Genomic DNA, 22199 nt, shown 5'->3' with positions numbered 1-22199 from the left:
AGTTTTACTGCAGCAGGGAGGCAGCAGGGGTCAAATCTGCGCCAGAAGACCTATAACTAAGTCTGTAATTCTTATATGGGCAAAGCTGCAGGAATTTCTGCTTGATTAAGGACTGCATGATTGAGGCCAGTGACATTAACAGGCACAACATCCACTCTGCATCTCAAAATGGTGATCTGACTTGAAAGAAAAAGCCATGTAAAAAGCAAAATCCCAACACTTTCTTGCCGGTAGAAGTGGCTATATGCTTTCCATGCGCATGCCAAGTCTGTAAATGGAATTTATTTCTCTTTTTTTTCTGCTACCAAAAGCAATTTTAGGAACTTTCCCGTTGTATTTAATGCATGCCTGTTGCCTGTATAGGCTCTGAACTTCACCAGTATTGTTTTGAGGCTACATGATCTATAAATGTCAGCTTCTGAAGTGCTTTGCCAGTTTAGGTATCAGAAATGAAAACATAAGCTTCAGCTCTCTTATACTGGTCATGACAAATTGATTCTTTTCTGTCTACCTTGCATTTCTATCACTTCATCTGTCTGACGAGAAGTGGATTTCTCACTGTTACCCGCTGTTAGGCCAACCTGAATTCCAAAATCCTTTCAAAGGTTTGCTGTTAAATTTGTCTTGTGCTCATGTGCACAATAAAATGGGAACTGGAGGGATTCTGAATGTGCAAGGGCTGGGAAAGCAAGGTTGGGATGGGCGTTAGCTTGGTTTAACTGTTCGAAGCACCAAGCTGAACTGCACATTTCCTTGGGCTAGTGTCTTTAGTAGTGGTCAGCCTTTGAGTGGGCAGTTTGCAACACAGATTCCAACAGTTCACTTACATTTGGAAACCTTTTGCATTTTGGCAGTTAAGAATAGTAAAACAGAGACTGTACATGCACAATGAACGTGCACTTGTAACTGCAATTTGTACATGAATGTTCATGGTTATGCTATTAGGTGAGGTATTATATGCTTAAATGGCTACCCAGGCGCTTTATGGCCAAATAAAAAAATTACCATTCCTATGTACAGATGCATATATGTTCATTTAAAAAGGAACAACAAAGCAGTGTTGGATCCACAGTGCAACGATGTACTCGCTTCCCCAGAAAAGAAGAGGGCCAGCTTGTGGTGAAGGAAGGATTTTTACCCTTGCTGCAAGAAATCTTAGCAGGATTATTTTCCCATTACTCTTTTGAGCATCAGCACAAGTTTGGGAATGGATTGATCTTAAACTATCCTGGTAGTTCCCTAAAATATATCCACAGTTTACTCTGTTTTACAGCCCACTTTTGCTGAGACACAGAAGTGCAGCATGGCCTGCAACTTGGTTTAGCTTTTCCCCCCCAAATTCTGTTAACAAACGCTTCTGTTGTTCATAAGGGTTTGTGACATGTATGAAATGTAGCACTTGCATTTTTTCATAGTCAATGAATTGAGTGTGCATTGCTGTCTGCTGAAATCTGTCTCTGAGATTTCCAAGTCTTTTTTGTTTAATTTCTGTGTTCTGGAAGTTTTAAAACTGCCAGCAAGAATATCTTACCAGACAGTAACCTGAACCCTAGTTTCATTAGAGGGTGCGAAGGGATGCGCCTTACACTCCTTTTTCTCAGATCCCATAGGAGAAAGTATGGGTGAGCAAAACCCGCTGCTGCAAGAAAAAAGAGCATATAAAATATATATCCACAGGAAAAAAATCAAAAGAGTCTTAGTCATCTATGCAGAACATATATCACACCTAATTAAATCAGGTTTCTTTGAAATTAAAATAAATGGCATGAATTAATGAATGCCTTTTGTGATGAACACTCAGCTCCCATTGTGCAAGCAGATTTTACAAGAGGCATTTTAGATAAGACATTTTGTGGGGCAAAAGCTGTCATCGGCTGTATGTTTGTACCGCATACAAGGGCACCGGACAGAAGACAGATCTCTGCTCTGGCACCTGGATGTATCCCAGCTCTTCTGCTTCCCTGAGGGGTGACCTTGGGCAAGCCACATCTCCTATCGCTCTCTAGGTTTTCCTGTTTGCAGAATGGGGATCATTTTGCTAATGTCTGAAAGAATTTTGTAGTCTACTCAGGAGCAGCAATATTTAGGAACAAAGCATTATTATAACAATAATGTGTGATTTGCGTGCCACTTTATCCCTCAGTATGGGGCTTAAACAAAATCTGTGTGATATACTGGCTTGTGCTGGATCTCTGCACAGGAGTGAATCTTATCCAAGATCAATATAGTCATTCCCCAGTCCTGTGGTTTTTATGAGTTCTACAACATAAAGAAATCAAGTTCTTCCACAGCAAAAGCACTATGCCTCTGCCATAATTGTTCAGCTTGGTAATTGGATAAATACGAAATTCTGTTTTTCCAGTGTTTTCCACTGCTTCTGTAACTGTTAATGAAATTACAGTCTTGCTAATGACAATATGACATCCTGTCCATGTAAAGATATGTGTGAATTGTAAGCAAATACAAGTTGAAGTGAACGTGTGCAGGCCTTCACCTGTCATTATCCTGCTGACTTCAATGAGGCTATACAGTGTTTCCAAAAATGCACATGAAGTGGCATTTTTCAAGTTATAATCCTGATTTTCTGTAAAATATATCAATAGCACTCATTTATAAATTTTATCACAGTGTTGTTCCTACGGGGAATTGAATTTTTTGGGAAAAAATTGCTTTTGGCAGAAAAAACATTGACTTCTTGTTAAAAAAGTGAAATTGAATTTTTCAGTCAGAAATACTTTTTTTTTTGCAATTGAAAGAGGCATTTCCAATGGAAGCGAAAAGAGGAAAATAATTTTTGTAGTGCAAGTTTGTTGAAATTTCCAGCTGTCTGTGACTGCAGGTGAAGGACAGCCTGCAAAACCACGCCGGGTGCCTGCTCTGGAGCCTGAACCTGCTTTGGTGTGAAACGGCGTCTGCACGCCTGACCCGGAGCCAGCTAGGGCCACGGCAAAGCTGTCAGTGGCAGGCCCCACCTGCGCTCAGTGTATGTGTGTAACAAAGCTGTTGGAAGAGTTCGGTTACAGATGCTCCCTTTCCCTTCATTTACTCTCCATGTCCTCTTCCTCCCTTTCTTTGTTTCGTCCCTCCCTTCTTCTCCCCGTTCCGTGTCAGGAAGGGCCACCTCTGAAGGGCCGGGGCAGCACAGCACCGCACCGGCAGAGCCTAGTGGGAACGGCAGCTACAACAGTGAGTGGTTTCAAACAAATCTGATGGCTGATGTAGGGTGCCTTGGGTGGTGGGATCTGAGGATGCTGGTTCCAGCCTTTGCCTGTGCATGGTTTCTCTCCTGAATGGCACATAATCCTTTGGACCCCAAACCTGAGGGATGCTGAACCCTGCACTGCCCCAGGAACTCAAGGGAATTGGATAGTTTCATACAGTGCTTCAGGCTTCCCAGGATTTTGTCACTTGTTGTTTTTAACTGAGTTCTAACTATTTAAACCCATCCCAAACCAGTGTTTTAGGCAACTGGATGGATACAATTTATAGTGCTATGTCTTTTGATGCTGCACCATGTGCTGCAGTCCTGTCTGATGCTCAGGCTGTGCGGTTTGACGCCTGCAAAACACCACATTGGTGACACAAGGTGGATTGCCTTCTGCTTTTCCCTAGCATGGTGTTGCTGAGGTACAAGAGATGTCCTGACTCCTTCTGATCACTAAAGACCTTGTGGAGCCGTATGTTAAACCACTTGCACTTGGTCAGTACGTCCTGGCCAAATTTCAACCTGAGTAATTACTCAAGGCCCAGATTTGGAAATTATTACTCAGTTTTTTCTCACTCTCTACTTAGGCAAAAGCTAAGTAACACCATTTAGATTTCCTTGGGCATATCTCTCAGCTTCAGTTAGACAAGGCACTTACCTTCCTAAGGTTTGGTCTGCTGTCTTGATCTGCGAGATAGCTGTGAGTTGTTTCTTAAAGAATCTCGGAGTTGTGTATGTTTTAGGTTAAGTAATACTTTGGCGTTGTATTTTGCCCCTTGTAATAAGTAATGCCAATAGTAGAAGTGAAAAGTGTTGCAGTACATTATTTTCAGCAACCATTGACTCCCCAGCTGTGCTGAGGTGGATTAGAAGTTGCTTTGAATCATCCTGCGGCCAGCTGAGCTAGTGACCCTGCCATGACTGGTTTAGGTACATTCCCGTTCCATTTTGGTGACTGTCAGGAGGGAGCAGTGCTCCTCCGTACTGATGGGTTGGTCATGTGTATTGTTAACTCCGTGAGGACCAAACCGGCTGGCATCAGCTGCCGGTGGTAGAACTGCACCCACTTATACCAAGAATGAATTTGATATCTCTTCCTTATGCAAAACATCTAATGAAAGCACTAGAATTTCTTCTCAGTGCAGTCTGTGAAGATAGTACCTCTAATGTATCGATATTTTCTCCTTTAATATATTTTGTCATAAGTGTGGCTATATTTACAAAGTACGTGTAGTTAAATGTCATTGACAAATATAATTAAAAATCAACTAAGAGACCATTTGAAAAACAAGAGGTTGTAAAAACGGAATCTACAGTAATAACCAGACTAAGCACTTGGCATTTACATGTCTGTACCAAGTAGTGATTCCCTTGTTAGATGTGCTTGAGTGACAAGGTGCTCTCTTGTCTCCTGGATATGCAGTCCAGTATTCTTGTTGTTGCCGGGACAAATAAATACCTGCATAAAGACTTCTTGCACTGTCAACTGACACCAACTGATTGAATTCAGACAATTGTTTATTTTGTTCTCATCTGGGCCCAATGCCAATAATATCCCATTGTATGAAGGGACAGATTTTGCACTCAGCTTATGCTCAGTTAATGCATAGCAAATACTGGTCTACCAATACAAGTCTAAGCACAGAGACATTTTAAAATGTTTTAATTTCCTGTATGACACCCAAACGTATCTAGAAGCAAGCATGGAAGAGGTATTTGGCCTATGACACGATATGATGGTGAATGCAATTGCTGTGACTAGACCTTTCCAAGGTCTAAGGACATAGGTGCACGAGGTGTGCTTGGATCCTATAAGAGTGTGTCTCCGGGACACATTTTGGCTTCCACAGGAGCATAGCCAGTGAGGTAACTGGCAGTGTCTCCAAGAAATCCATTAGGATGCGTATATGTACACGTGTAACATGCCTGTGTAGTCTGGATCTCTAGCCATGCTTACATGAACAGGCTTTCAAATGGTAGGAGTTCAAGAAGTGTCTTGCTGTGGGTTCGAGCATCCCAGGTTTGTATCCAAACCTTAAGTCTTTTTACTTGTGAATATTCACAGACTACTTCCCCTTCCATCTTCATCATGAACAGCTGGCAAGTGTTTCTGGGGGTCTTCCTGAGGTTCTTGTAAAAGAAGTGGAGATTAAATGTATAAAAAACATTTTAAAAATCATAAACCCATAGAAAATATGAGGATCAGTGATAATGTCCATCTATGATGATTCCATGGTTGAAGGGAACAGGGTGAGATTACTCTTTGAAAGCTCTCAGCCTGTGCCTGCGCTCGTGCCAGTTCTCTTCCTGGGCAATAGTGAGGCAAGGCAGTTTGCTCTTTCCAAGCAGTTTAACTCACTGCCTGCTTTGGAAGCAGTTTGGGACGACAGGGAGGTTCTGCTGGCCAGCAGTGGGCCTCTCCCTCGGGGAGGCGGAAGGTTGGTGGTATTTGCTACGATGGACCTTTTCTCTCAGGTTATGCATTAAAGCGAATGTGTAACACATCACACCTCCTCCTGTTTGATTGATTCCTTGCTGGTTGGGTTTTTCCCTGGTGTCTGGCTTGGGTTACCACAATTCATCTCTCATTCCTCAACACATACACAGACCAAAAATAATCAAAATCATCTTGAAAATCTGACATTTCAGCCCTTTTGAATTTGGCTGGTATGAGGAGTCGGTTTCCCCTATCTGTGAGTAATCAGAGGCTTTGCATGTGCTAGTCTGTGGTCTCATCAGTTTAAGATCCAGAAATCAGCCCCTTTCTTTTAACATTGCTTGGTTTTTTGTCTCTGAAGATCATCATTAAAATCTTACTATAATAGTCTGTGTTTTTCCTATTTTTCAGATCTATGGATATGTTTGAGATAGCATACTTACACGTATTTTATGAGTAAGAGTTACTTCAAGTGTTTTGTTCCTTTTTAAAGATCTCTCTTTTTTTCGGTCCCACATTCTGACAAGTTACATAGGTCATTGCCTGTGATGTTCTTGTGACAGTGCAGGCAGGGAGCATGCTGCTGTAGTCCTCACTACACATCTTCTCTCTGAACCATGCGGTATGTGCTCAGACTTGGACTGAAGATGGGTTTTTTTGTGTTTGCATATGAACATCTGCTTCAAAATCCCAAGCCAAGAAAGACAAGAAGCAAATTGAACTATTTGTTCTTCTTTCTCTCTCTTTGATATCAAAAAGTCATTTCTTACATGCTATTTAAGCTTCCACTTTTTGATCAGGAGATACTAAAAATGAATCTAAATAACTTACATCTTAATCATATTCCTTTGTGAAAACAGGATGGGGTGAGAGTGAGCTGGAGAAAAAAGCAGTAGCTACTTTGCTGCTAATGCGCATATCAGGAACCTACGCTATTACTTCTCCACCCTGCCCTCAGAGCAGAGAGGTCCGCCTGTCCCTCCCGACGAGCCCTGCCGCAGAGCGAGAGGCCTGCGTACTGCTGTGCAGCTTGCAATCCATCTCTGCCCGTGTTGCAGCAGCAAGTGAACAATTCCCTATCGCTCTTCGATTTGCGCTGGAGACCTGGCAAAGGGAGAGTTTTGAGGATGACTCAGATATTCCTTCTTCCCCCTGGGGTGTCTTGATATGCCAGCCCAGCAACTAAGTCACTATTCTGGATGCCTCTATTGCAAGTTCTCGGTCTTTTTCCTCCAGAGTGTCCTCCAATTTTAGAAAGTGTCTTTAATAAAAAACAAAGGAAAACTTGCATGTTTTCACAATCCTGAGCAGATTTGGGACAAGATGTTGTTAACTCCAGGACAAAAACCAATAAATTATGGTGCTGATTGGTTTCAAGAAATGAAAAATTAAAAGATAGGAGTTAAAATGAGATTGCATTTTTCACAAGAAATTGGTCTTTCTACACAAACTTGATTTCATTCTTTGATGAGATCACAGATGTAGTTGCTGATTTCATTAGGGTAACTGTGCAAATATAATAATTTTTTGTAACATGTTTGATTCAGTTCTGAAGGATATTCTGATCAAAAAATTACCACCATGCAATTATCAATAACATATATTAAAAATTTGAATACGAGCTAAATGACAGATCTCAAAAAGCAGCTGTCAATGTGGAATAACCATCAAATGTTTTTTTTTGATGGGCTTCTGGTATTAGACTCATTCCTATCAATATTTACATAAATGATCTAGAAGTAAATATAAAATCACTGCAGATAAATTTGTGAATGACAGAAAAACTGGCAGAGTGGCGAGTAGTGATGAGGACACAGCATTCACACAGAGTGATCTAGACCATCTGACAAATTATTTTAACATTTCTGGAGGGAGGATGAAATTTATCTCCACATTATCTGCAAGGGAGTCTGTTTCTTTTTGTAGGCAGCCTGGGCTCTGAGAACTGAAAGTTCTGGGTATCAGGCGGGAGATGACAGGGTTTGCCAAACACAGAGATCCAAGGAAGCAGTAGGTATGTCGTTGGGCCAGGTGGTTTTCTGACCCTGAGGTTAACTGGCAGAGCCTCGGTCATGTCCATGCAGCTCAAATGTAGCGTTCTCTCAAACAAACGGGCTGCATCCCACCTGCCCACTGGGATTAGTCCCTGGGCTCTGCTAACTCCTGCGTGGCACCTGGACATGATTTGAAGACGCACTATTTCATGCTGGCCTAACAGTGTGATATCAGTTGAGTATTCTGGGCAGTCACATGCTAATATTGGCCCCGTGTCCTGGTTGGTTTACTGATATGGTTATAACTAATGAGGCAGAGTAGTCAGTGTCAGGGCTGATGAGAGCAGCATTCAGCACACCTGCTGCCTCCCCGCTGCCAAGTTTCTCATCTGCTGCAGCAGAGGAGAATTTCTATAGGCAAGAAGTGATGAAGAACAAATGTGATACCTTTTCTGCTGATGAGGTATCTCTCAGAGGTGAGAAGACAGCATGAGAGGAGACAGCAGACACCGGGCTTTAAGACCCCTGAAGTGCAGGATGGACTCCAGCATGATTTCGAGAAAAAAATCAGCACCTCGTTTCCCTGCATTTGAATTCAGTTCAGTGTTTTGGTTTTAAGAGAGAGCCAGCTTGGGTCAGTGGAAAGATTTTAATTTGTTTAGTGAGGTTTACATTGAGCTTTGCAGCCGTATGAATCATCGTGCCATTGTCTTTCCTTGCAGCTTAAGGACACTCCTTAAGGGAGACATAACTGTGAGGACTCTTCTATGCTTTTACTCGTTGTGTTAGCTCAAGCTTCGTGGATAAGTTAAGAGATGCTCTTCCTCTTGCTCTCAGGTTGGCCATCTATCACCAATACTAAAAACTCGTGGAACAGAAATATTACAAAGGTTTGGGGAAGATCTCACCATGCCTTTAAAAGGGTGTGAGGTTTAGTGGGCAGCTGCGTAAATGATTTTGGTTTATGGATTTTACGTGATGTAAAAAGCCAACTCACTACCCACAGTCTTAATGAGAATGCACTGTACTATTGAGGCAGATGTGGGAGCTTTGTCCATGCCAGACAGAAATCACCCAGTGTAAATCTTATCAAGGACACAATATTGGGGAAAAAAAATCTCTGTTTGGATGTCCTATTCCAATGAATATCTGTTTGCAGTAAAGTGACAAGAGGAGACAATTTGACTCTCACAGCTCAGGCCTTTTCAGAATAGTGCAAATCTGTGAGTCTTTGAACTCCCACAGAAGTTAAATGATGATTTTTATAATCATTTGTGAGGCCGTTCCTTTGGTTGTGCAATAGTCACAGATGAGCCTGGTGTCTCTTACAGCACAAACTTCCTTTCTAAGCAAGGAATGAAGGAAGTTCGCATGTCTTCTCAGGAATTACACACTGATTTTTGAATCCAGAGTCACATCACTGCAGCTAGCAAGCCAGAGCATCATGGCAGCAGTCCAGGCCTCCTCTTTCTTAGGATTTTGCGGGCACCTATTGAGTTCACAATGATTTTTCCACTCCGCTTAGGGTTTGGCTCTGTGTGCTAAGAGGATTGGTGGTTTCGTTGTCTCTCCTTCTACTGAAGGAGCCTAGACTAAAATGCCTCTGTATACTGAGGACTGAAATAGTTTAACACAGTAAAGAGACGCTTATCAGTAGAGCTGTATGGCATCCATCTCCTCTTTGTGTGCACTCTGCAGGTCAGTAGTTATCACAGTCTTTATGAACCCAGAAACCATCCGGCCGGACAGTTTGATCCTTATTTCCCTTACATCCCACTATTGCCTTTTTGCTTTCAATTGCAGTCGTTCTGGTCAGAGTCTCTCCTTCCTTTAATTGGCAGACATTAAGTTGTCATCTAGAAAATCAGTAGTTACAGGGGAAATCAGCATCTTTGAGTCACACAAAACTCATCCTCATCTTTCCAGGCTTGTTAAACTCACTCCACTCCCAGTTTTCATGAGCTGCTGTATAGCACCTCATTGACACTGTACAGACATACCAGAAACATGGGGAGAAGAACCTCTTTCAGACCAGGAAAGCCCCCTGAGGCTAGGTAGACCGGGGACCTGCTTAGCTTGTGAGCTACAGCAAGCCTGCAGAGCCTGCAGTTCCACCTTAGCTTCTAATATTGTAAGATTTATTTTGAGATCTTATCAGCAATTCACTGCGGGCTGCTCTCTGCTGAGCAAAATTCATCCATCAATCTACTTAGATGGCCACATTCCAGCCTACACCGAGGTGACGGTTCAGTTGTACTAATGATCAGCCTCGCATACGCATTCCCCCCTTGATCGGGGTTTTCTTCTCTTACGATGAGTTAATTGATTGAGCACACTGGCTTCTAGTCAAGAAGCTCTTCTCAGCTTAACTCTCACTTTAAAAAAAATCACTGCTCAACATCTTTATAATTAGAGTGAGTTGCTAACCCTGGATCCAGGTGATTGCTGGCGTATGAGAGGGACATATCTTGGACTGATCAGATCAGGGATTTAAGAGAAATGCCCTTGATCCATGTTTTACAATTTGTTAATGTCTTCTACTTTGGATATTTTTCCTCTTTTTTGTTGGCTGAATAAAGCTGTGTTAGGAAGGTCGATGTAGAATTAGGACAATCAGAGGGTTCTTTTTATTCCTATCACTGTTATTGTTTGGGTAAGCTCAATACAGTTCATTAATATTGCATTTACAATGGAAAGGGGCTCAAAAGCCAAACCGTTCAATTCTATTCTGAAGCCTGCAATGCCATACAAAAAATTGCAGTGCAATGAGTTCCTGTCGTGGTTTAAGACCAACTACTCCTGTTCCCTGGTCAACAGCCCTGTTGAAAAGCTCTCACTGCATAGATTGAACTGCAGCTGGTAAAACGGGGGAGAATAAGCTAAGCTTCCTTTTCTGCCCTTGCATTTCCTTGGTCCGATGGTAACATGCAGGAGGTGGTCATCTGCATCCCGAGCTGCACAGAATTACGAACTGGCCCCTGCAAAACCTGACGGTTCCACTTCATTACTCCCTGCTTCCCTAAGAGAGAGTGAGGGCTTGCGACTGATTTCAGTAAAAGAGTGATCATGTTTTATGTGCAGAGATGGCCACTGATTTTCCTGATGCAATGTGATCTGGTTGCTAGAAATGATAATACGTATGAATTGCATATTTTTTTCCATTTTTCATTTTAGAAGACACCAAACGAAAAGTTGATTTTGCTGGATTTATGATCAATCACGCTATTAAGAATAATGATTCCATTCTCTGACCTTGTAGGGCATCAGCTATGAAATTTGATACGATGGTCCAAACATTTTTACGATACAAGTCTTAGCTAGTGTGTGACACTCTATTGACTGAAATACTGTCAATGCACAAATGAGATTATAACCACAGAAAGTCTTGATTGTTCTGGTCTTTTATTCAATACACTCCTCTGTTACAAGCAACTTCTTGGCATTTTTTTCAAGACAGCCTAGACATTTCTTTTCTGACAAATGACGCATTAGTTGATGGTATAGACAGAGTCTTTTCTGCAGTTTCTTCTGTCATGAGAAGACTTATCTCTGGTAGGACTATTGCATTTGGTGTCTCTGCACTGCTCGAGCCTTGTACTCTGTAGCAGCCTCTTTGAGCCGTATTGGCTGTTCAGTTTTCCGGAAAGGCTGAAATAGCTGTGATGGAGAGACCCGGTGCGTGTTCACATTCTGGTGGAGCATTGTTCCAGAGCTGGAGAAGGAGAGAAGGATGGCTTCAGTGCCCAACTTTCATTTCATTTAAATGAGCAGAATTGCTTTACTTCCCCCATAGGTATAACAATTATTAAGAATTTATATCGCTATTCGTTCTTTATAATAATGAACAGAAACTGTTTTTGCACTCTTAACCTTTGTTAGGTAGAAATAAAGAAGCAGCAACAGTGACTACTATGAGACCGCATATATCTACGCCGTCATACTTACTGCCACTTTTCTTATTGGGGAGACAATGAGTTTGTGCTGTGTCATGCTTGTACTTTCCCACTGCAAAAAATAACTAGCTAATGCATTTTTTAGTTTCTTTTGTATGTTTCCAAAATAGATCTATTTATTACTTAAATAAATCCACCCAGCATTCCTCACGTATTCTGATTTTTCAGTTAAATATTGTTTGTATTTAAATATAAATATTGCCCGAAATGTAGCATTAATATTTTGCCTACTGAAGTGGAGTTCTGTATGATATTAAAATTTAAACAGCCATTATGTACATGAAAGATTTTTTTGTTGTAGTTTGCAAGGTGGTATAACAATAATTACCAGACTGCATCAATCATTTTTCATTGCCTCATTTATATCACGGGGATAAGTAGCTCCAATTAAAATCCCATTTTACATAAATAGATATGGTTTGTATCAAACCACAGTCTGTTTCCACTTCTGAAATGCTGGCCATAGGAAATCTTTCTCATTATTCAAAGTCTATGATGTGTACTGCTTATCTTTTTGTGCTTAAAAAGACGTAACTCTGCAGGCAGGCATGCCTTACTGCAGATTTGGCAGGGAACAAATAACTGTTACTGTAATTATCTATCAATTTTACTGTTCCAAATATTTTAGCCAAAAAGCTAACTAGTATAATCACATGTTTATGACTGACACATGATAGTTTGAGTAAGCAGAAACAGAAAATGTTTAATATGAATTAACAGCTATAGGAAAAATTGTATTTGTTCCATTTCTAGTGATTTCACCTCTACCACAGCAGCTTTTCTGCTAAATCCGCTTGCATTGTCAGCTATTGTGAAAAACCAAATAAGAGGAAACTTGGTAAATTATCTTCCACTAAACTATGATTAGCTCTGCAATGAAATAAGCAGATTGAAAATCACTCTTTCCCTTTCACACCTCTCTGCAAAAGCTGGTCCCAATCCTAGGCTGTTCCTCCCTGCATTTCAGGTAAAAGAATGTTCTGAACTGCGTTCCCTACGGTGAACGGTGTGCCATGACTTGGCCTTTACATTGCACTCAGGCGGTAGCGTGCACACTGTTTTTACTTTTGCATCCTGTAATGGTATTTGGGCCAGCATTCAGACCTCATTGCGTATTTGCAGACAAACCTGGGAACAGCTTGGGTCCAGAGGTTTGGTTCAAGCCCACCTCAGTTACAGTCTGTGTCGTTGTACATGCGCATTCTCTGCTGCTGCTGAGAAGTTGCCTTTTTCCTCTGGATTCCAAAGCTTTTGATTTCTTTACTACAAATAGGTTGTTAAGTGAGGCAATCGGAGGTGAGAACTATCGGTTGCTCCACACCATAAACTGGGCCGCTCATTCCGTGGCAGACGTTCTGTGTGCCGCACCTTCGTGCTCCGATGCTGTTCAGCAAAGCGGAGGTCCCTGCGGAGGTGTGCACCGGAGAGCAGATTCACTGCAAAGCTTTTCTGTGCTTTCAGAGCTGGAGCATTGAAGTTGCAAATGGTTAAAAATTCTCTGTGCCACTACAGGTGGCTTTTTGCATCGTTTCTGCAGAATCTGGAGGTTGATGAGCAAAGAATTGCGGGAATTCACAATGCCTTTCGCCAAAGGGCTGAACAGTAGCGTGGGCCACACTACGCCTGCTCTGTGAATTCCCTTTTCTTTCTCACTGCTAGTGCACTGGGTCTGGAGCCAGCAGTGGGATGCTGATGGGGACACTCACACGGTGACATCAGAGTGAGCACTGGCTGTATGTGAGCGGGTGTCAATGGCCTGTCCATCCCGCTGCCCCTGTGAGCTCCTTCGTAGGTGAGCTATTGAAAAAAAAAGTAGGGAAAAATGCTAGACTCAGGCTCAAAAATGTACTGAAGTGCTTACCACCGATATTTGAGCATGTGCTTAAAAATAAATAGATGTTTTGGGGCTGTCCAAAATGAGTACAAATCAGGAATTTAAAGGAAATTATTTAACTCAGTTTTACAAAGACTTTTCTAACTACTGACTTACCATTTGCTTTTTTCTTCAAATCAGTGTCTACCAGCATTACTTTCCTTCTGCTATTGCTATGACTAAACCCTCTTATTTGTGTCATAACTTCATCATTAGATTCCGCCTCTGAAGTGCTGAAGTCGTAGATAATATCTGTGTTTGTAAGGTCAGAGCACCAGCTCGTAGCGTAGGGATCATCGGCTCAGTGGGCTGACAACAGAGTCAGTCCAGCTTCTGTTTTCTTGTAGTCGCGCAACAGAAAATCAATGGTGTCAGGAACATTGGGATAATTCTACTGTTACAATCGATACGTGCTGATTAAACTAGTTGTGTCTGTTGGGTAAATTTGCTGCATCATAATTAGAATTATTAATTAAAAATAGGAAATCAATTGACACAAATTAAGCAAAAAAGAAATTTGCTTTATTTCTTTGACACTCTCTCCAGAGGCCTCAATAACTGTGACAACATAGACATGACCAAGAGGCATTTGTCAGTTTTTTAATGCTGTCCTGAGTTTTGAAAGTTGACCTATAAAACCCTGCTAATGCAGCTCCCAGAAAATCAGACCTTAGACGTTGTGTGTGCAAGAAGCAGTTATTTGTTTTATTCCAGTTAGTCATTATTCCCTGCCTGTCCAGGAGTGACAAGCAGGAGTCCTGTGCCTGTCGCTGGGGAGAGGAAGCAGCGGGGGAATGAAAGCCTTGGGGAGCAAGTTGTAGCCCATCCCCTGATCACATTGTTTTCTGTTTTCGGTTAATAAGGATAAACAAATTGATCATTTCTGTGGTGGTTGCAATGGGCTGCTCATTGCTGGCTACTTCCTGTAATATGCTGGCGACCTTCGGTATTTTCAGGGACGTATTATGTGGGACACTAAAGCAGGGAGTGCTTGGTAACGCTCTTTGCAAAGACAGCAGGAGTGTACGTCTTTTTTCCTTTCGGCTGTTTATTTCTCTCTCTGTCATTTCTGGATTTTATGCAGTTTTATTTTCTTTCTTCTATGATATTTCCCTCTTTGTTCTTTCCTTTCATACATTTGCTCCTTCTTTCCTCCTAATATTAAGGATTTGCTTTTCTCTGTTGAATACTTTCCATCCGATGTTTTCTTCCTCCTGTTCTGCTTGCTCACACGCAGTAGAGGAGAGCAGCATCAAAGTGCAGGAATACTTCGGGTCTTTGTACTCCTGCGGCTTCTTCAGCCTACAGCCAAATATTCGCTCTGAGCTTTCATACCATGATAAAAGGATGACTGGTTAGGGTACATGTGTGGCTGGGACCTGGCAGTGCTGTACAATGTAATATGCTTTTACTAATCATTAGTGGTAAACTCATTTTCCAATTATATCAAATTCATATGAAGATTAGATGGCTAGAAAGAGTTGGTCACTTATAAAATCTTGTATGTGGAAAACCTTACAGGTAGACAAATGGGTAACAAAGTGATCTAAGGCAATTACTCTGTAAATAGTCCTTAGCCAGTCTGCGCGTACAAACATAAACCTCGTCACCACCTGGTTTGAGGATATCTCAGGCATTTATTTTTGTTTTTTTATAGATGAATGGCAGACCTTTAGGACCAGCTATTCAAGAAGAATGGCTCTGAGCTTTTCTCAAAAATTTGTATGCCCCAGTGAGATTGAAGAACAGAGTGTGCAAGCGTTCCCCTGAGAAAAGCTTTGCTATTGTTTTCTGCCGTCAGGCTTGCCGGTAGCTCCTAATGTCACAGCATACTTTCCAAGGGTTGCACAATGGCTTTTGATTAGCCTACTGTGAATTGTAATGCACATTATTTGTGTAAGCTCTGGCACCTTTATTACTATATTTTTAATCTCCTTATTTTTCTCGGGAATACCTTTCCCTATGTTAGAGTGCGGTAAGTAGTTGATAACCTGGGAAATCCATCTCAGTAAAAAATAATTCCTCCAGTCTTCACAAAATGCAAGATCAAAATCTAATAAAAATCTTAACTGCTCCACTATGTCTAACTTACAATATTTAGGGGGGGAAAAAGCCCTCAGCTATTTGATTATGATTGCTATAAATTAAATTTAGTTAAGGTCCTTTGTAAAGCAGGAAGTATTTTCTTCTTTAAAGGGGTGGGAAATGCTGATAGGAAAACAGCACCAAGCATTCCTGGGTTTTGAAGCTGAAATTAACTGGTCTGTGGATTTGACTGATGTATTATTTAGATCATTGCTAATTATCAGAGTATCGTTGCCAGATATGCTAGTGAAAAAGATTAATATGATCAAATTCATGTAGTTTTTCCAGACGTAAACCTGTTTTTTAAGGTGTTTTACAGTAACAGTGTTGCATGGAAGTATATTTCCAAGAACAGTCAAAAGTAACATCAAATAAAAATGTCTTCCGTTTAAATGCCAAGACAGATCGAGTGGTTTGCACAAGAATCAGGAGAAGCAGAGTTGTTAAAAGCCCTAATTCCAAAGACTTACGGTTGTGTCTCAGGCAGGCTGAGCAAGTTTTGACCTCGCTGACAATGGAGAACACACGGATAGCATGCAGGATCTGTCAGATATATCTGAGCACAACTGTTGAGTGCCTTAAAATTAAGCTGTAAAACCTTGGCATCGATAAAGAATTTTACAGCACTAGTGTAAATAGTGTAAAATAAGGTGGATGTACTGAAGCAGTCAGAACCTGCAAGGAGGAATGCCAGCAGCTACGCTCGGGGTGAACTGTGCTCCGAATGGGACGTAGGAAAGATCTCCCACGAGGAAAACATTACGATAACTGAGACTTGAGAAAACAAGGACTTGGATCGACAGTGCCAAATCTTTTTTACTAAGATTCAGCCTGGCGGTATTTTGTGGGTGGCAGCTAGCCGGTCTGTTGCCAGAACAAATTGAAGGTAAATGGAGTTATAAGGCTACATTTGGAAAAAGTGGTGTCTTTTGCTTTCATTGCAGTGGGCTGTGGGTCAGGATTTTAATCAGCATATGTGCTTTATACATCTTTGTTGTAACATCTGTTATGTGTATAGAACAGCTGTTAGCATGGTAGCCCTACGCCACATCTGGGTCCTGTTGCCATAAGTGAGATGTAAACAGTCACCACCAAGGTTCCCCTGTTGGAGGGCAGGCAGAAATCAATTGCAGGATTGCCTTTCTAGGTGTAGCTATGATGAGCTACAACTGCTATTTTTTCAGAGGCTTAGAAGATGGAATTCGATAGCTTATGCATAAAATGTGCTTGTTGTTGCTTGGCAGTCAAGTGGTGTTTTGATTTTTAATGAAATTCAGAGTATTTGCATTATGAGGTTATAATTGTTTTAAGAGTCTGTAGGTCTAACAGTTGCCTGAAGTCACTTGACTGGAGCTGGCAAAAGTAGCACCTTGAAATCTGTGTTTAGAAACTTTAAAAAAATAGTGTTGTCACTCGTTAATTGTTGATTGTAGAGCCCTGTATTTAAAAATCCTACAGAAACTGGTACCAGACTTCTAAAAATCGAATCTATTTCCAGACTGCTGTTAAAAAGTTGGCTTTAGCTCTTTTACGTGGGTCGTCTTGCAGTTCCTAGGAGGAAGAGCGGAGAACAGGGCATTGGTTTCAACAATGACCATGAACATTGGTGGCCAGAGCCACCTTTGCAGTGAATGAAGAGATTTTGTTCTGCAGTTGCTTGAAAGGTGCTTGTGTGTTGCTTTCAGCTCTGTTTAGCTGCGGCGTTGCTAGCTGCCAGGGAGTCTTTCCACGATCGATGGACCTGTTGGGTTAACAAATTGGAAAGTTGTGAGATCTAGTCTGGCAGAAGCTGATTGAATTGCCGTGTTTATTGCAGTTCCTCAACAACTTCCTCACTTTGCTAGTAAATTTAAAAGGTTAAAAATGCAGATTTTTAAAATTATGTGCACCTGTGTTCTCAAGTCTCAGTGGGAAGTCACCTTCTTAATCTTTCAAGTGCACAGACCCAATAATTTCCACTACCTTAATACTGATCCCCCAATTTAATTTTCTGTGTGCCTTTCAAGAGTTGAGGATAATTCTTGGGCTCATAATGTTGCTTTCAAGTCTTCCTTCTTTTAGTTCTGCCTAGGAATGAGTGAAATGAGTCAACAGTAGAGGTTTTTTTAAGCTTTCGTCAAGATTTACACCAGCTCCCTGACAGAACATGTCAGAATTCTTTTAGTTTGACAGAAACTAAGGATATGCCAAATAGAGGAGTCTGCATATATGTGAGTTACAGAACAATAAACCATTTACACTTTACTAGCTATGAGGTCTCTATAAGGGCTAGTCCTTCTGGTACAATAGGAACTTAATTCTTTTTATGTTTAACAATTTTAATTAACAAATATTTGAAGAAACTCCAGCAGTCTCTGTATGTGTAGTTTTACTGCCGTTTGCGTCCCTTGCCTTGCAAAAATTCCTGTTCTGCTACCCTGGCAATCAGTGGGGAAACAAAATATAGCAGGTCCCAGCAGTCTGTGGAAGATCTTGCAGCAAATGCTGCTTAACTTATCTTGGGTTTTGTTTTGTTATAGCCCAAATGAGTGAGGAGATCAGCACAGGTCTGTAAGAAACAACGTAAGTGGTAATGGTGATGGAAAAAAATACAGAGAAACAGCCTGTGGCTGGAGAATCCTGTGTTCCCTTAAAGAGAACGGTAGAGCTGGGACCTGTAAAACCAGGAGAGAGAATCACATAAAGCGGAGCCTTTTTATTGAATTGCTGTATATCATCTGTGTAAATGAAAGACTTTGAGATTTTCTTCAGTTTCTCTTGCGTGGTTTCCTGGTAGGCTTCACGCTGCTGGGAAAGCCTTGGATCAAGAAGTGCCCCTTTTCTCTGTGCATCCAGCCTCCGTCTTGTTGTGACTCTGGAAGCTGGGGTGATGGCAGTTAGAGAAAATGAAGAAGTGATTACTGTTTGAGCCATCTTTAATTAGAATCTCATTATGCTGAATAAGCATTTATTAGGGCTGTACCCACTTTGCAATCAGAGGGGTGATTGAAGCAGACAGCCCTGTTATTTTGACCCAGCCTTTTCAATTACTGGCAGTAGTGAAGCCGAGGGCAGCAAGGGCTTTACCGGTGAAGCTGTCAACACGGGTACGTAGGGGATTCTTACCCAGCCCGTGTTAAAGACAACTTTGCTGAAGCTTCACTGCTCTCCTTGCCTGACAGAGCTGGATTACAGCCAGCCCAACAGGCCTGTGCACGCCACAGTCACGCTGCCAAGCACTGTGTAGATGTGGCCCGAGTGTCACTTCGTGTCGCTTGCCGAGCTAGAGCTGGCTGAAAGGATGTTGAACGGGAGGCAGCGGGTGTTCTTGGCTGGCTACCTTTCCCAGGACATTCAAGTCCTGCACAAAGCCTTCTGCCACTTCAGTTTGCATACCGGTGATGTTGCTTGTACCAAGTTTACACTTTTAAATTGCTATTATGGATGAGAGACAGAAAAATACTTTGCAAATTAATCTCTGTATACATGTAAGAATCATTTTTCACATGTTTAATTCAGCACAGAATTACAAATGTAGTGAAGAAATACACTATAAAGTATTTATAGCATAAATTTAGACTTTAGAACTTGGAGTTGTTCTATCTCAGTGCTACCACTTACTTTCTGGGTAGCTTTATAGTTTAATGTAATTTGGCTGACTCAGTTTCCATTCTGTGAAATGGTGATAAAATATAATTTCTAGCTCATAAATGGACCATAAGGATTAGTTAGTGTTTGTCCAGGACTTTGATGATGGAGGTAATTCTATTAAACATGCAGAAAACCTACACATTTTGATCTTAGCACACAATTTAGAACCCAAATTGTTGCATATTGACTTTGATTTTATTATACTAGCATACTTTGAATTTTATTTAGTAATGTGCCCTGGATAATTAATTATTCAACTAATAATTACCCATTCCAAATAAAACAACTTGATTACTAAGCCTGATGAGAAAAATCCAGTCAGGAAAGAACCCTTTCAAAAACAACAACATTCTGCAGATATCCTTAAATATTTAAAGGGTGAGCTATATTTAGTAAATTCTTCTGAAGGAGGAGGGAGAGACGAGCGGATGCTAATTTCCTGTGTCATCAGATTTGTGTATGTGTGTCAGCAGCATTCCTAAATCACCAGCTACTACACAGTCACCATCTACACAAGCGTCAGGCGGTATGCAACATTTCCCTGGGTAGTTGCTGTTTATCCGCAAGGAAAGGGGTCTACTTTGGGGTCACGTCATTTTCTTCTCATGGATTATTTAATATCTGATGTGTGCATGCAGTGTTTGCTCTGCTCAGATATTCATCGGCGAGCAGAGAACCTCGCTTAGCAAAGGGAACATAGAAGTTGCGACATCGATGTCATTTTCCAGATGGCACTAACTTCACCCACGCTGGCCAGCCCCCATCAAAGACCGTTGTGGTCAATAGAAAGAAATTCCCTGGCTGCAGTGAGCACTGGATTTGGTCCAAGGTGCTTGTAATGAGCACCGTACAGCGTGGTCAGTGGACAATTTTGATGATGGTCTTGTCTGAAAACCTTCTTTTTCCTTGTGGCTTTTTAAAATATAGCTCCACTGCCACTAGCAAGATGTAGAGATCTGAACCTTATAGGGATTCTGTCGTTTAAAAACCTTAACGCACAGATGCTGTGTTCTCTTCCAGCAAAATCCCGTTCGCTTCCCTGCTGCCATCCAGCCAGGAAGTCACGTATGTCTGTTTTGCTTTTTACTTTCCAGTGACAGTTGTCACTAAAAAAGAGAAAAATTAAATTAATCCAGAGAGAAAACTGTTTCACGTAGGCAGTTTCTCGGACTGCTAGAAGTGAAGCTGAACCTCCAGGAACTTCAGCTGCTCTGTAAACTTTCCCAATTTCTTTGAAGCTGACCCACTGATAATGCAGGAGGCACCAACACGTTGTTTGTAAACAACAAGGAAAAAACATGTGGAGTGACAATTTACTGTTTTCTGCCTGCCTGACATTTGATGGCTTAATGCAGTAATCTACAATGGGTGAAACTGTTCCGAAAGCACTGGCTTCCGTACAGCTGTGATTTTGTCAAAACATTTCAGTTCAGCAAACCTGTAACTGATTGTGAGGATGAACAGTTTTGATCATCCTGTTTTTCAAAATGGAAAATAGTTTAAGAGTTGTCTGGTTTTAACATCATAACAAAAAGTTTAATTTCCCAGTTTAGAGCAACTTCTGGTTTAGAAATTGGCATTAATTTATGCTTCTGTGAACAACATTTGGACATGTTGGGAAGTCAAAATAAAATATCAAGGTTTAGACATCTAATCTCAATCCTTTATGAGACAAGACTTTATCTTCCTGCCTAGCTCTCCAGAATGAAACCAGAGCCCTACCAACATGTAGAGAAAGCTACCGGGAGGCAGGCACTGGCCTCTGCTTTATTTTCTGCTCAGCACTTGGGGCTCGTGCATTTTGTTGCTGGCTATGATGTGAGTATAAACTCCTGGATCAGGTTATGAGACCTGTGGCTGCTTTGCTCTCTCAGCGTTAGCGTCCTCAACAGCGGCACGGAAGAGCTGCAGCAGCGTTGCAGTCTGAGGAGCTGCTCCAGGGACGCTGGGATTTTACTGCACAAAACTCTTGGTGCTGGGGTGCGTGTCCTCTGCCACCTACTACCCACACAGATCCATCCACGCTTTGACTCCTGATACTTAAGCTACCCAGTATTTGTCTGCCTCTCTGATTATCTCTTTATTAATGGTACATGCTGCACCTCAGTGCCTAAGTGAAGTGAATAGAGGGCGTAATATTCTAGTATTTCAGTATTTTTACTTTTTTTTCCCTAGTAATTTCAGACTTGCTAGTTTCTGTTGGTAAATACAAGAAAGGTTTTGTAGAGACTCTGCTGAGCCTTACAATGTGGTTTTCGTGAGTGAACATTCAAGTTTTTACAGGGTTACACAGGGCGAGATTTTTTTGAAAAACTTTCTTTTTATGTGCCTGAAAGGGACATTACTATTAATGGTTTATAACAGAGAGACAGCAGAGTGTTTAAGATATCTTGAAGACATTAGGTAACATTAAAGGGCTGTGTGAAGATTCACGTATGCCTAGAAGAAAAGAGAACGGCAAGTAGCTTGTGCGGATACCTGCACACAGCTTTTTGCAAGCCTTTGAACTGTTTTGGATATAAAAGACATCCCTATTTCAAAGGCCACCAGGCCTTCTGCTACTCTGATTCACTCTCGAAGTCCTTAGGAAACAGAATTCACACTAGAAAAGGTAAGATCTTTCCAAGGTTCAGTTACTGGGGCAGAACATCCTTTAAGCTGTTGTTATTTGGCTGAAAAGCAGTACACAAGTAGTAGACGTTAGGATGGGACAGTGGCAAAGGGGAAGAAGCGGTTCTTTTTACTCTACAGCTACACTGCTGGAAATAAAACCAAGTACCTCAATCCACAGTGTTTACTTTAGGGTTCAGTATCAATGCAATAAAATAAATTGCTTATTGACCACCTTAAAAATGACTGATGAGTCAGTACTGTGTTATATTATGCGTGAGGGATGTACTTACACGTTGCTTTGAAGGTGAATCTTTATGGCATAATTTGAAGCTGCCTAGCTAGCTGTAGCATTCCTTCCATGCGCTTCTCTTGATAGTGCCATTTGATCCACTGCTCGACCGGTCTTTTT

General features: G+C 41.4%; 1 protein-coding gene across 12 annotated transcripts in view; it reads left to right on the top strand.

Annotated features, from left to right (window-relative positions):
- MEGF11 (multiple EGF like domains 11) overlaps positions 1-22199 on the top strand; it is a 283040-nt gene that overhangs the window by 147709 nt on the left and 113132 nt on the right. For 7 of the 12 annotated variants that reach the window (XM_075431917.1, XM_075431916.1, XM_075431914.1 and 4 more), the window contains exon 7: positions 3112-3186. The exons of the other annotated variants lie outside the window; for them this stretch is intronic. In XM_075431917.1, coding sequence (XP_075288032.1) covers positions 3112-3186 — 75 coding nt within the window. The remainder of the gene's footprint in view (positions 1-3111; positions 3187-22199) is intronic. 12 annotated transcript variants of the gene reach the window in all.

This window comes from Opisthocomus hoazin, chromosome 10 (assembly GCF_030867145.1).
Source record: "Opisthocomus hoazin isolate bOpiHoa1 chromosome 10, bOpiHoa1.hap1, whole genome shotgun sequence".
NCBI classification, from domain to species: domain Eukaryota; kingdom Metazoa; phylum Chordata; class Aves; order Opisthocomiformes; family Opisthocomidae; genus Opisthocomus; species Opisthocomus hoazin.
Note: the sequence above shows the minus strand (reverse complement) of the source record. Positions and strands in the feature narration are given on the sequence as shown.